General features: G+C 45.0%; 2 protein-coding genes across 2 annotated transcripts in view; one reads left to right on the top strand and one right to left on the bottom strand.

Moving 5' to 3' along the window:
• LOC123758458 (catenin alpha) overlaps positions 1-8,527 on the bottom strand; it is a 63,266-nt gene extending 54,739 nt beyond the window's left edge. The window contains exons 1-4 of the mRNA XM_069322714.1: positions 7,718-8,527; positions 4,663-4,861; positions 1,488-1,677; positions 349-515 (exon numbers count right to left, since the gene is read on the bottom strand). Coding sequence (XP_069178815.1) covers positions 349-515; positions 1,488-1,677; positions 4,663-4,794 — 489 coding nt within the window. The 5' untranslated portion in view covers positions 4,795-4,861; positions 7,718-8,527. The remainder of the gene's footprint in view (positions 1-348; positions 516-1,487; positions 1,678-4,662; positions 4,862-7,717) is intronic.
• On the top strand, positions 7,906-10,691 carry LOC138363685 (uncharacterized). The gene is made up of 3 exons (XM_069323067.1): positions 7,906-7,917; positions 8,702-10,590; positions 10,682-10,691. The coding sequence occupies exons 1-3, from the start codon at positions 7,906-7,908 to the stop codon at positions 10,689-10,691; spliced, it is 1,911 nt and encodes a 636-aa protein (XP_069179168.1).
• The last annotated feature ends 2,119 nt before the right edge of the window (positions 10,692-12,810 follow it).

The raw sequence follows: 12,810 nt of genomic DNA, 5'->3' as shown, positions 1-12,810 counted from the left end.
ATTATTGTATTTTTGTATTGAGGCAGGTATTTTCTCCCCTGATTCCATGTATGACTAACCCTCCTGTGTGAAACGGCAATAGTAGGTGAACTTATAGCTAGTTTTTTTATCTACACTGTATAATCTTTCATATAGAATACGGTAGCAGTACATTGCTGTGTATACCTTAGCTTGTTAATAAAAAAAAAAAAAAAACACGTATGTTCTTTGGAAAAAAAAGTTCCTTGTACACATATTCTTTTAAATAAACATTATTATTATTATTATTATTATTATTATTATATAATCTACAAAGGATATTAAACTGGAAAGATGCTTCATCGGTTTTTAAGGTTTTCAGTCACATACCACATGCACACTGTTCAAAAGAAGATGAACATCCACCATGTCAGCCAAGATCAGAAGGCGAGTAACAGCAGAGAGGAGAGTCCTGGCGGCCTGGGCCATGCTGGCCCGCTTGACACTGGCACACGGGTCTTCAGCAAACTGCCGGGCAGCGCCTGACATGCTGCTCCCTGGTATAAGATTGCAGTAGTCATAGTTTGCCCTATAATATCTTTAGAAAGTAAATGCCATGATGTCTCAAAAAAAAAAAAAAAAACCAGAGCAAATAATTTACAATGATATGGATCATAAATTAATCAATGTACAGTGGAACTTCGGTTGACGACTGATCTGGAGTACGAATTTTTTGGTATACGATGTCAAATTCATCGTAAAATTTGAATTGGTTTATGACGGTTACTTGGAAGACGCCGTCTGTTCATACGTATATTTGTACTCTAGGGCAGTCCTCAACCAGGTTCCACTGTATATAAGAAATAGGAGAGGTCCCAAGATGCTGCCCTGTGGCACCCCTATGGTTAATGGTAGAGTGGTGTAGGTTATGTCACTGATGGCTACATATTGGTGTCTATCACTGGACGCTACACACTCCCTAACTGGCGACACCTCGGAGCTCAACTGACGTGACCGCTCCTCACGGCGGTTGGCGCGACACTGACAGCTCCTTAGCCATACAGCTGGGTGGACAGTGCTTCAGATTCATAGTCCTGAGGTTCTGCGGGTTCGATCCGCGGTGGAAGCGGAGACCCTGATGCCCCTGTTACCTAGCAGTAAATAGGTACCTGGGAATTAGACAGCTGCTACGGGCTGCTTCCTGGGGGTGTGTAACAAAAAGGAGGCCTGGTCGAGGACCGGGCCGCGGGGATACTTAGCCTCAAAACCATCACAAGATAACCTCAAGAAGATGGGTACACCACCACCACCATTCTCCCTTGGTTCCTTGTATGACTAACCATCCTGTGAGATGGGCATATTAGATGAACTTATAGCTAGTGTTTGATCTACACTATGTAATATTTCATATAGAATAGGGTAGCAGTACATTGCTGTGTATACCTAAGCTTGTTAATAAAAAGAAAAGCACAAACATTTGAACTCGTTCAAGTTTGAACTGAACTATTACAAAGAAAAATGCTTTTTACCTGCTTTTTTAACTTCATCGACAGCAGCGAGCATTTCGTCCCTAATAGGAGGGTTCTCTTCTGCTATTTCTTCTCCTCCCTTGATAAAGTTAGTCGTGGCTGCCTCAACAGCCGCCACCAACACATGGGCTCGCTTACTCCTGCCTTTCTTCTTCTTTGACGGTCCCTTCGTGTTGACAAGTGTGGTTACCTGTTGTTGACACAAATGTTCAGGAAACTATTCTCACAATACTGTACTATTTCCTTGATACATTATTAAATATATACATTATATTTAATGACTGTGGCACAGTGGTAACACACTAGCCCCACGCTTTGCAAGCGATTTAGATTGAGTTCGCATCCTGGCTGGGGAGGATTGACTAGGTGCCATGGCCTTAACTGTATGCCTCTGTTCATCCAGCAGTGAATGGGTACCTGGTTGTTAAACAATTTTAAGATTATGGACCTGCCCGAAACGCTATGTGTGCTGATGGCTTTACAAGAATGTAAGAACTCTTGTATATATATAAAAAAACTAACAAACTTTAATAAGAATGAATGATTAAGGTTCTCCTCATTTATAAAATGCAATAATATACTGTCCTAGTTTGTACAATATTACACTAGACTATGATATTGTACTAGATTGTACGATGCTATACTAGACTAAAGAATGCCTACCTGAGAGCCACTAACACTAGTGGCCTCGACGAGGACAGGAAGCCGGCAGCCTATCGCCGGCTTCCCCCATTTGGTCCCTGATAATCTTTTCCAGCTGTACTTTGTGAGCAGAGTTTTGGCATTCACAGTTTTGGTGGGTAGGCAGTTCCATGCATTAATAATGCTGTGGGTATAAAGCATCTCCTGTTCTCAGTCCTACATTGTGGCTTGTTGAGTCTTAAGCTGTTGTTCCTTGTTTGTGTTACATCTGACCTTATGAAGAAATTTTCCGGATCAACATCCTCCAAATTGTTCAGTATTTTAAGTTTCAATAAGATCTGCCCTGTCATGTCTGGTTTGTAGTGTTGTTAGCACAGCAGCCCTCTGTAATGGGGGGGGGGGGGGAGTTGTTGGATTGTGTAGAAAATCAAAAACAAAGTAAAAGGAAGAAGGAGAGAGGAGGAGGGAAGAGAAGAGAGGGGATGGGTGGATAGAACATGGGGGGGGGGGGTTGAGGCAGGGACTGAGGTAGAGAGAGAGGCGAGCGGGAATAGAGTGATAGGAGGAATAAGAAGAAAGGGGAGAGTGGACTGACTTTATTCTAACTCTATCTATGGTGTTATACTATACCGATGTTCCAAGATGTTCTGATGTTTGCTGCCACCACCTGTCATTGAATCTAAATTCACTTCCACTTAAACAATGCGACAGGAACACTGCTTAATTTAGTTATCTCTCACGAGTTCATCAAGATATCTCTCTAGCCTTAACTCTTACTTGTGGGGACATTGATGCAAAAAGAGGACTGAACAAAAGTCAAGTTTGTTATTCTACACATAGATGTTTATTACCAAATTATTTCAACAATTTCCAGCAATTGATATTTAACACTTTGACATTCTATTAATTAATACAATATTGACCAAATTGAAAGGGGGGGGGGGAGATCACCCACTCCATACACGCCCACACCATACATGGCTAAATGGTTCAGACTCCACTAGCTCGTCACCACTTAGACACCCAATCAAGACAATGCATTACTGACACTCTTACCTCACAACTCAGACGGATACACCCTGAGGGTGCCTGGAGTGTCACCCGTCAGGGTGAGGAAGACTGGCTGGTCACCTTCTCTCTGTGTAAGGCGGTTGCTAACTCATTCTACCAGCCATCCCCAACATGGGGGAAGCTGTGTACTCTCTTCCTCATGCCCAAATAAGGCCTGAGAAGCAAAACTAACCCTTATAGGACCCAGGCTGGTCCTGCAGTACACAAGGCCCTCTTTGTTCAATAGTACTTCCATCAGTACAAGCCAGGCCGGCCCACTCCTCCACACCTCCTCACCAACATACACACACACACACGCACGCACACATACACACACCCACCCACAATTATAATTCACAATTATACATGAAAGAGTGCAAAATACTTGCACTGTTACACCTCAACCATACCTGATACGTGAGCTGACTTAACTCTGAAATGATTTTTGTTGCCTGGTGTTGCCCTTTCTCCGGAGCAGCTATATACTTCTGAAGGTGAGGTCTCCATGCTTAGATACAGTAATCCAAATGGGGGCGCACCAGAGATTTATATAATTGAATCACTACCTTCTTTACTTTGAAGTCGAAGGTACGCTTGATTATTCCACGTGTTTGGTTGGCTTTTTTGGCAGCTGCCCCAACCTGCTTGCGACTTTCATTGAGTAGTGGATTTTTACTCCAAGGTCCCTTTCTTCCTCAATCTACTGTAATGTTGTTAATTTGGTAGTTGTTGTGTGGGTTGTTATGCCCCACAGGCAAGGTCTTACATTTGTCAATATTAAAAAGCATTTGCCAGTCATCTGACCGTTTATGGAGTTCCTCCAGATATATTTGTAAGGCTTCAACATCATTATCACAATACTGTAATAGACAATAGATTCTGTACTCGACTGTACAATACTGTACTAGATTATACAATATTGTACAACACTGTACTAGATTGTACAACACTGTACTAGATTGTACAACACTGTACTAGATTGTACGACACCGCAAACCAGACATGATAGGGCTCGTCTCATCAAAACGTTCAAAATACTGAACAATTTGGCGGATGTTGATCCGGACAGTTTCTTCAAGGTCAGATATAACGCAGTAAGAGGAGTAAAGGTTTCAAGCTCAACAAGCCACAATAGGATCAAGATGCTTTTTCATTCATACAGCTATAAATTTTATGCTGAAGCCATAAATGCCAAGACATTACTGCAGTTTAAAATCCAGTTGAAATTTTGTTAATAAAATATGAGGGGACGTTTGACAAGCCACCGGCTTCCTGTTGCCATCGAGGGCCACTGAACACTTGATGGTGTTTTATCCAAAATCCCTAATATCTACAATGTTAATTTATCAAGAGCCTTTATTAATATCCATTATCATTGATTTTTAAATATAGCTCAGTACAGTACCCTTAAATAAAGTTTCCTGTTCTGTGTCAAAAGCTATTTAAGCTGAAACAATTGATGAGAGCCAAACATGATCATTACCTGTATAACGAGGGGCTCCAGCGCCTTCTCAAGTGATCTGGTCCTTATTTCCAGATCCTTAATATTCCAGCGAAGACCGATACCACTTGCATTGTTTACGTACACCGGGGCAGAGCAGACTGTCTCAGCCATCTTGAAGATGTGGTATAGTGAGCCTCTTGTGTCAGAGTACAGAGCTGCTTCACTGATCCTCAACACACTGATGATTTAAAAGATATACACACAGTCACTCCCAGGTTATATTCCACGAGTGTTAAATGATGCCTTTCAGTTTTTCACATTTTCTGGATTTTTTTGTTACATAGAAAAAATTACCACTATTTAAAAGTTTAAATATTAATATAAATGGTAATCAACTTTATCCTGCATTCGTCTACAATCACTACATCAACTAAAGACTATTAAATACAGCCAACTCACAAGTCTGAAAATACACCCGACCCACAGGTCTGAAAATACACCCGACCCACAGGTCTGAAAATACACCCGACCCACAGGTCTGAAAATACACCCGACCCACAGGTCTGAAAATACACCCGACCCACAGGTCTGAAAATACACCCGACCCACAGGTCTGAAAATACACCCGACCCACAGGTCTGAAAATACACCCGACCCACAGGTCTGAAAATACACCCGACCCACAGGTCTGAAAATACACCCGACCCACAGGTCTGAAAATACACCCGACCCACAGGTCTGAAAATACACCCGACCCACAGGTCTGAAAATACACCCGACCCACAGGTCTGAAAATACACCCGACCCACAGGTCTGAAAATACACCCGACCCACAGGTCTGAAAATACACCCGACCCACAGGTCTGAAAATACACCCGACCCACAGGTCTGAAAATACACCCGACCCACAGGTCTGAAAATACACCCGACCCACAGGTCTGAAAATACACCCGACCCACAGGTCTGAAAATACACCCGACCCACAGGTCTGAAAATACACCCGACCCACAGGTCTGAAAATACACCCGACCCACAGGTCTGAAAATACACCCGACCCACAGGTCTGAAAATACACCCGACCCACAGGTCTGAAAATACACCCGACCCACAGGTCTGAAAATACACCCGACCCACAGGTCTGAAAATACACCCGACCCACAGGTCTGAAAATACACCCGACCCACAGGTCTGAAAATACACCCGACCCACAGGTCTGAAAATACACCCGACCCACAGGTCTGAAAATACACCCGACCCACAGGTCTGAAAATACACCCGATCCACAGGTCTGAAAATACACCCGACCCACAGGTCTGAAAATACACCCGACCCACAGGTCTGAAAATACACCCGACCCACAGGTCTGAAAATACACCCGACCCACAGGTCTGAAAATACACCCGACCCACAGGTCTGAAAATACACCCGACCCACAGGTCTGAAAATACACCCGACCCACAGGTCTGAAAATACACCCGACCCACAGGTCTGAAAATACACCCGACCCACAGGTCTGAAAATACACCCGACCCACAGGTCTGAAAATACACCCGACCCACAGGTCTGAAAATACACCCGACCCACAGGTCTGAAAATACACCCGACCCACAGGTCTGAAAATACACCCGACCCACAGGTCTGAAAATACACCCGACCCACAGGTCTGAAAATACACCCGACCCACAGGTCTGAAAATACACCCGACCCACAGGTCTGAAAATACACCCGACCCACAGGTCTGAAAATACACCCGACCCACAGGTCTGAAAATACACCCGACCCACAGGTCTGAAAATACACCCGACCCACAGGTCTGAAAATACACCCGACCCACAGGTCTGAAAATACACCCGACCCACAGGTCTGAAAATACACCCGACCCACAGGTCTGAAAATACACCCGACCCACAGGTCTGAAAATACACCCGACCCACAGGTCTGAAAATACACCCGACCCACAGGTCTGAAAATACACCCGACCCACAGGTCTGAAAATACACCCGACCCACAGGTCTGAAAATACACCCGACCCACAGGTCTGAAAATACACCCGACCCACAGGTCTCAAAATACACCCGACCCACAGGTCTCAAAATACACCCGACCCACAGGTCTGAAAATACACCCGACCCACAGGTCTGAAAATACACCCGACCCACAGGTCTGAAAATACACCCGACCCACAGATCTGAAAATAAAGGAAGCGACGACATGTCGCTTCGTCATGGACCATTATCAAGTGACAAAGTGTCGGTCCATTGCTAATGGTCCGTTATGACTCTTATCAAGTCGCAACTTCCTTTATTTTCAGATGTGTGGGTTGAGTGTGTAATTAATGTCACAACCACGTTAAGTGAGAAGCAACACTCACCAACACTTAACCACGTTAAGTGACAACCATCACTCACCAACACTTAACCACGTTAAGTGACAACTAACACTCACCAACACTTAACCACGTTAAGTGACAACCATCACTCACCAACACTTAACCACGTTAAGTGACAACCAACACTCATCAACACTTAACCACGTTAAGTGACACTATGTTAGCAGAGAAAATTCAAAATAAAAAAGAATAACCACACTATGTATGCATAAGATTAATTAATGTTCATTAACCCTTGCACTGCTCACCTATTTTCGGCAAAAACGTCTTGGTGCAATTGTCAAGGACATATTTTTGTTATTTTTACAAATGTTCAGGTAAATTTAATGTCAAAATGTTTCCAAAGTCAACTATTTCCATTTCAAAACACAAATAGTAATGAAAACATTAAAAAACATTAAAATATAGCCAAATTAAAAAACAAAAAGCACAACTCTCTGAGCGCCTAAAGGCGCTTTGCGCAGTGCAGTGGTTAAGTAAACATAATTAGACTGTGAATTATAATGCATTTAAATCATAATATATGATAATTATATTATGATTTATATCATAATTCTTCAGTTGCATACATTGCATACTACATTGCATGGCAACCCTTTCCACTACTGCCCACAAGATGGGTATGGGGTGCATAATAAAGAAAGTAATTGAATTGAGCCGATAGACACAACTGAACGCACCGTTAACCTCCCCCCCCACACCTACCTCGACTATGATACAGCTGAGTTTAATCCAAATTTTCTTCAGTAGGGTGTTGTGGACCCGACGGGACACCACCAGCCAGTACGCCTGCCGCCCTTCACGGGTCTCGGGAGCGACGTATCTACTTGGTTAATAGATTGTAATAAGGAGTGCTCATCACTTGTCGTATCCGCTTGCATTAGAGATAAGCGATGCCAAGCTATGTGGGTGTACAGTAGTATCAGAGGACGTGCAATAACTCATTCTTCATCCCTCAATGGCTTACAGTCATCATTTGTTGTACTAAGGCAATTAAACTTGTTGATCAGCAAAATAATTAAATACGTTGACAGTGTTTTAACTGAAGCAAGATTCTGAAAACTTATCGCAAAAGGCAGCATAAGATATGATTAAAGATAAGATAGAGAGTCCAATTCCGTTTGATAAGTGTTAATCTGTGAGGGCTAACACTGTTCCACTTTACCAGCGCCACAAGTGTCTACAGTGGCTTAAGTCACTTGCTACAGTGCCTTAAGTCACTTGCTACAGTGCCTAAATATTGTTTAGCACTTGCTGAGCTTCTTGAACAAGTCATATATATGTTAGCTTCTTGTTTGGTATTTAGACCCCGTTAAGTATATGAATATTTTAACAGAATTATCTTTAATTCATGATAATTTAATTAGCTTTAATTTAATTCATAATTTAAATGTAAGTTATGCCCAAAATGCTTCACGTACTACACATAGCAGCTTTATTAATATGCACATTTATTTACCAAATTAATAAAAGCACTATATCATGTTTTTCAATGTATTTTTACATAAAAAATATTATTATTATTGTATATGTTACAGATCTAAAATAATATTTAAATATCTATTATTATCTATCTATTGCCTGGATTTAGATTCACTAATTGCCACAAATTATTATTATAGTTGAGGAAACTTGATTTATGTCGTTCAGGTAGAGCTAAGTCTGCTCTGGACGTCACTTGGCTGCTAGCGTCTGCTGACGAACACCGTCCTCGGGGAGTGTCTGCTGACGAACACCGTCCTCGGGGAGTGTCTGCTGACGAACACCGTCCTCGGGGAGTGTCTGCTGACGAACACCGTCCTCGGGGAGTGTCTGCTGACGAACACCGTCCTCGGGGAGTGTCTGCTGACGAACACCGTCCTCGGGGAGTGTCTGCTGACGAACACCGTCCTCGGGGAGTGTCTGCTGACGAACACCGTCCTCGGGGAGTGTCTGCTGACGAACACCGTCCTCGGGGAGTGTCTGCTGACGAACACCGTCCTCGGGGAGTGTCTGCTGACGAACACCGTCCTCGGGGAGTGTCTGCTGACGAACACCGTCCTCGGGGAGTGTCTGCTGACGAACACCGTCCTCGGGGAGTGTCTGCTGACGAACACCGTCCTCGGGGAGTGTCTGCTGACGAACACCGTCCTCGGGGAGTGTCTGCTGACGAACACCGTCCTCGGGGAGTGTCTGCTGACGAACACCGTCCTCGGGGAGTGTCTGCTGACGAACACCGTCCTCGGGGAGTGTCTGCTGACGAACACCGTCCTCGGGGAGTGTCTGCTGACGAACACCGTCCTCGGGGAGTGTCTGCTGACGAACACCGTCCTCGGGGAGTGTCTGCTGACGAACACCGTCCTCGGGGAGTGTCTGCTGACGAACACCGTCCTCGGGGAGTGTCTGCTGACGAACACCGTCCTCGGGGAGTGTCTGCTGACGAACACCGTCCTCGGGGAGTGTCTGCTGACGAACACCGTCCTCGGGGAGTGTCTGCTGACGAACACCGTCCTCGGGGAGTGTCTGCTGACGAACACCGTCCTCGGGGAGTGTCTGCTGACGAACACCGTCCTCGGGGAGTGTCTGCTGACGAACACCGTCCTCGGGGAGTGTCTGCTGACGAACACCGTCCTCGGGGAGTGTCTGCTGACGAACACCGTCCTCGGGGAGTGTCTGCTGACGAACACCGTCCTCGGGGAGTGTCTGCTGACGAACACCGTCCTCGGGGAGTGTCTGCTGACGAACACCGTCCTCGGGGAGTGTCTGCTGACGAACACCGTCCTCGGGGAGTGTCTGCTGACGAACACCGTCCTCGGGGAGTGTCTGCTGACGAACACCGTCCTCGGGGAGTGTCTGCTGACGAACACCGTCCTCGGGGAGTGTCTGCTGACGAACACCGTCCTCGGGGAGTGTCTGCTGACGAACACCGTCCTCGGGGAGTGTCTGCTGACGAACACCGTCCTCGGGGAGTGTCTGCTGACGAACACCGTCCTCGGGGAGTGTCTGCTGACGAACACCGTCCTCGGGGAGTGTCTGCTGACGAACACCGTCCTCGGGGAGTGTCTGCTGACGAACACCGTCCTCGGGGAGTGTCTGCTGACGAACACCGTCCTCGGGGAGTGTCTGCTGACGAACACCGTCCTCGGGGAGTGTCTGCTGACGAACACCGTCCTCGGGGAGTGTCTGCTGACGAACACCGTCCTCGGGGAGTGTCTGCTGACGAACACCGTCCTCGGGGAGTGTCTGCTGACGAACACCGTCCTCGGGGAGTGTCTGCTGACGAACACCGTCCTCGGGGAGTGTCTGCTGACGAACACCGTCCTCGGGGAGTGTCTGCTGACGAACACCGTCCTCGGGGAGTGTCTGCTGACGAACACCGTCCTCGGGGAGTGTCTGCTGACGAACACCGTCCTCGGGGAGTGTCTGCTGACGAACACCGTCCTCGGGGAGTGTCTGCTGACGAACACCGTCCTCGGGGAGTGTCTGCTGACGAACACCGTCCTCGGGGAGTGTCTGCTGACGAACACCGTCCTCGGGGAGTGTCTGCTGACGAACACCGTCCTCGGGGAGTGTCTGCTGACGAACACCGTCCTCGGGGAGTGTCTGCTGACGAACACCGTCCTCGGGGAGTGTCTGCTGACGAACACCGTCCTCGGGGAGTGTCTGCTGACGAACACCGTCCTCGGGGAGTGTCTGCTGACGAACACCGTCCTCGGGGAGTGTCTGCTGACGAACACCGTCCTCGGGGAGTGTCTGCTGACGAACACCGTCCTCGGGGAGTGTCTGCTGACGAACACCGTCCTCGGGGAGTGTCTGCTGACGAACACCGTCCTTCGGTAACTGTTGAATGCTGCCATAACTGCCAAGAACGAAATAACAAAAGGTTTATTAAGTAATATCATAAATAAATAAATAAATAAATGTCTATTCAGGTAAGGTACATACATACAAGAGATTTTTACAAAAATTGCTAGGTTTATAGATAGAGCTAGTACATACAATGCCTAAAGCCACTATTACGCAAAGCGTTTCGGGCAGGAAAAACATTAAAGACTAAAACTTAATACTAATTGAGTTTAAAGTATAAAATGTGTTGATAACAAATAAAAATAAAAATAAGAAAGGGAGGAACATGGCTGAAAAAGCAGCACAAATATAATTAGGTTGACAAACAGCGGTGTTTAAAAAAAACCAGACATGGGTTGACAATACAGGGGTAAGGTAGGGTACATGGAATTTATTAGGTAGTGCTTTGTTTTTATCTTAAATTGGTTGAGAGAGGTACAGTCCTTAACATGATTGGGAAGGTCATTCCACATTCTGGGTCCCTTGATTTGTAGAGCATTTCTAGTTTGATTAAGTCGTACTCTTGGAATATCAAAACTGTATTTGTTTCTGGTGTGGTGCTCATGGGTTCTGTTACAACCTTCAGTGAAGCGTTTGAGGTCAGGATTGGCATTACAGTTCAGCGTTTTATATATGTATAATACACATGAGAGAATGTGCAGTGACTTAATGTCTAATATATTCGGAGATTTGAGTAGGGGTACCGAGTGATGTCTGGGGCTAGAGTTGGATATTGTCCTAATAGCAGCTTTGTGTTGAGTAATTAGAGGACGTAAATGATTTTGGGTAGTAGAACCCCAAGCACAAATACCATAGTTGAGATATGGATAGATAAGGGAGTAATAGAGCGTCACCAGGGCAGGGCGGGGTACATAATGTCTGATCTTAGAAAGAATGCCAACAGTTTTTGAATTTTTTTTTTTATATATTTAGAATGTCCCTGGAAATGCAGCTTCTGGTCAATGAGAACGCCAAGGAATTTGCCATCTATTTTGTTACAAATTTGGGTATTGTTTATTTTGAGATTTATTTGATTTGTGGATTTATTGCCAAACAGAATATAGAAAGTTTTGTCAATGTTAAGGGTGAGTTTGTTGGCGGTTAGCCAAAGATGGACTTTATTTAGCTCAGTATTTACCGTGGCATTTAGAGCAAGGGGGTCAGGACTAGAGTAAATGAAGGTTGTGTCGTCAGAAAATAGAATTGGCTTGAGGTGTTGGGAGGCATTTGGAAGGTCATTAATGTAGATGAGAAAGAGGAGAGGGCCAAGTATGCTGCCCTGAGGAACACCGATGTTGATGGGTAGGGTGGGAGAAACTGAATTATTCACAGAAACATACTGGAGCCTGTCAGTAAGGTAAGACTTGAGGTATTGTAGGGAGTGTCCTCTGACTCCATAATGATATAATTTAAGAAGAAGGTTTTGGTGGTTGACAGTGTCAAAAGCCTTATGCAGGTCCACAAATAACCCAACAGGGAACTCCTTTTTATCAAGAGCTGCATGAATCAAGTTAATCATACTAATAAGTGCATCGTTAGTGCTTTTTTGGGTCTGAAGCCATATTGACAAGAGCTAAGTATATTGTGTTTGGCTAGATAAGAGTAAAGCTGCTTGTTGATTAGTTTTTCAAATGATAAGTTAGGCAGGATTGATATAGGTCTGTAGTTGTTAACATCTGTGAGATCACCACATTTGTGGACAGGGGTTACTCTCGGTTTTTTTTAGAATATCTGGAAAGGTTTGGAGTTCAAGTGACTTGTTGAAGAGCAATGCAATAGCAGGGGCTAAAGATCTGGAGGCTTTTTTGTAAATTAAAGTTGGTATCTCCTCAAGGGCACTAGACTTTGTTTTAAGGGAAAGGATTATCTCATTAATGTCAGTGGAATTTGTAGGCTTTAGGTACAGAGATTGTGGATAGTTACCTGTAAGATAGTCCTTAACATCGGTACTGGAAGATGGAATGTCATTTGCA

The sequence above is a fragment of the Procambarus clarkii genome, chromosome 11, assembly GCF_040958095.1.
Source record: "Procambarus clarkii isolate CNS0578487 chromosome 11, FALCON_Pclarkii_2.0, whole genome shotgun sequence".
Lineage (NCBI taxonomy): Eukaryota > Metazoa > Arthropoda > Malacostraca > Decapoda > Cambaridae > Procambarus > Procambarus clarkii.
Note: the sequence above shows the minus strand (reverse complement) of the source record. Positions and strands in the feature narration are given on the sequence as shown.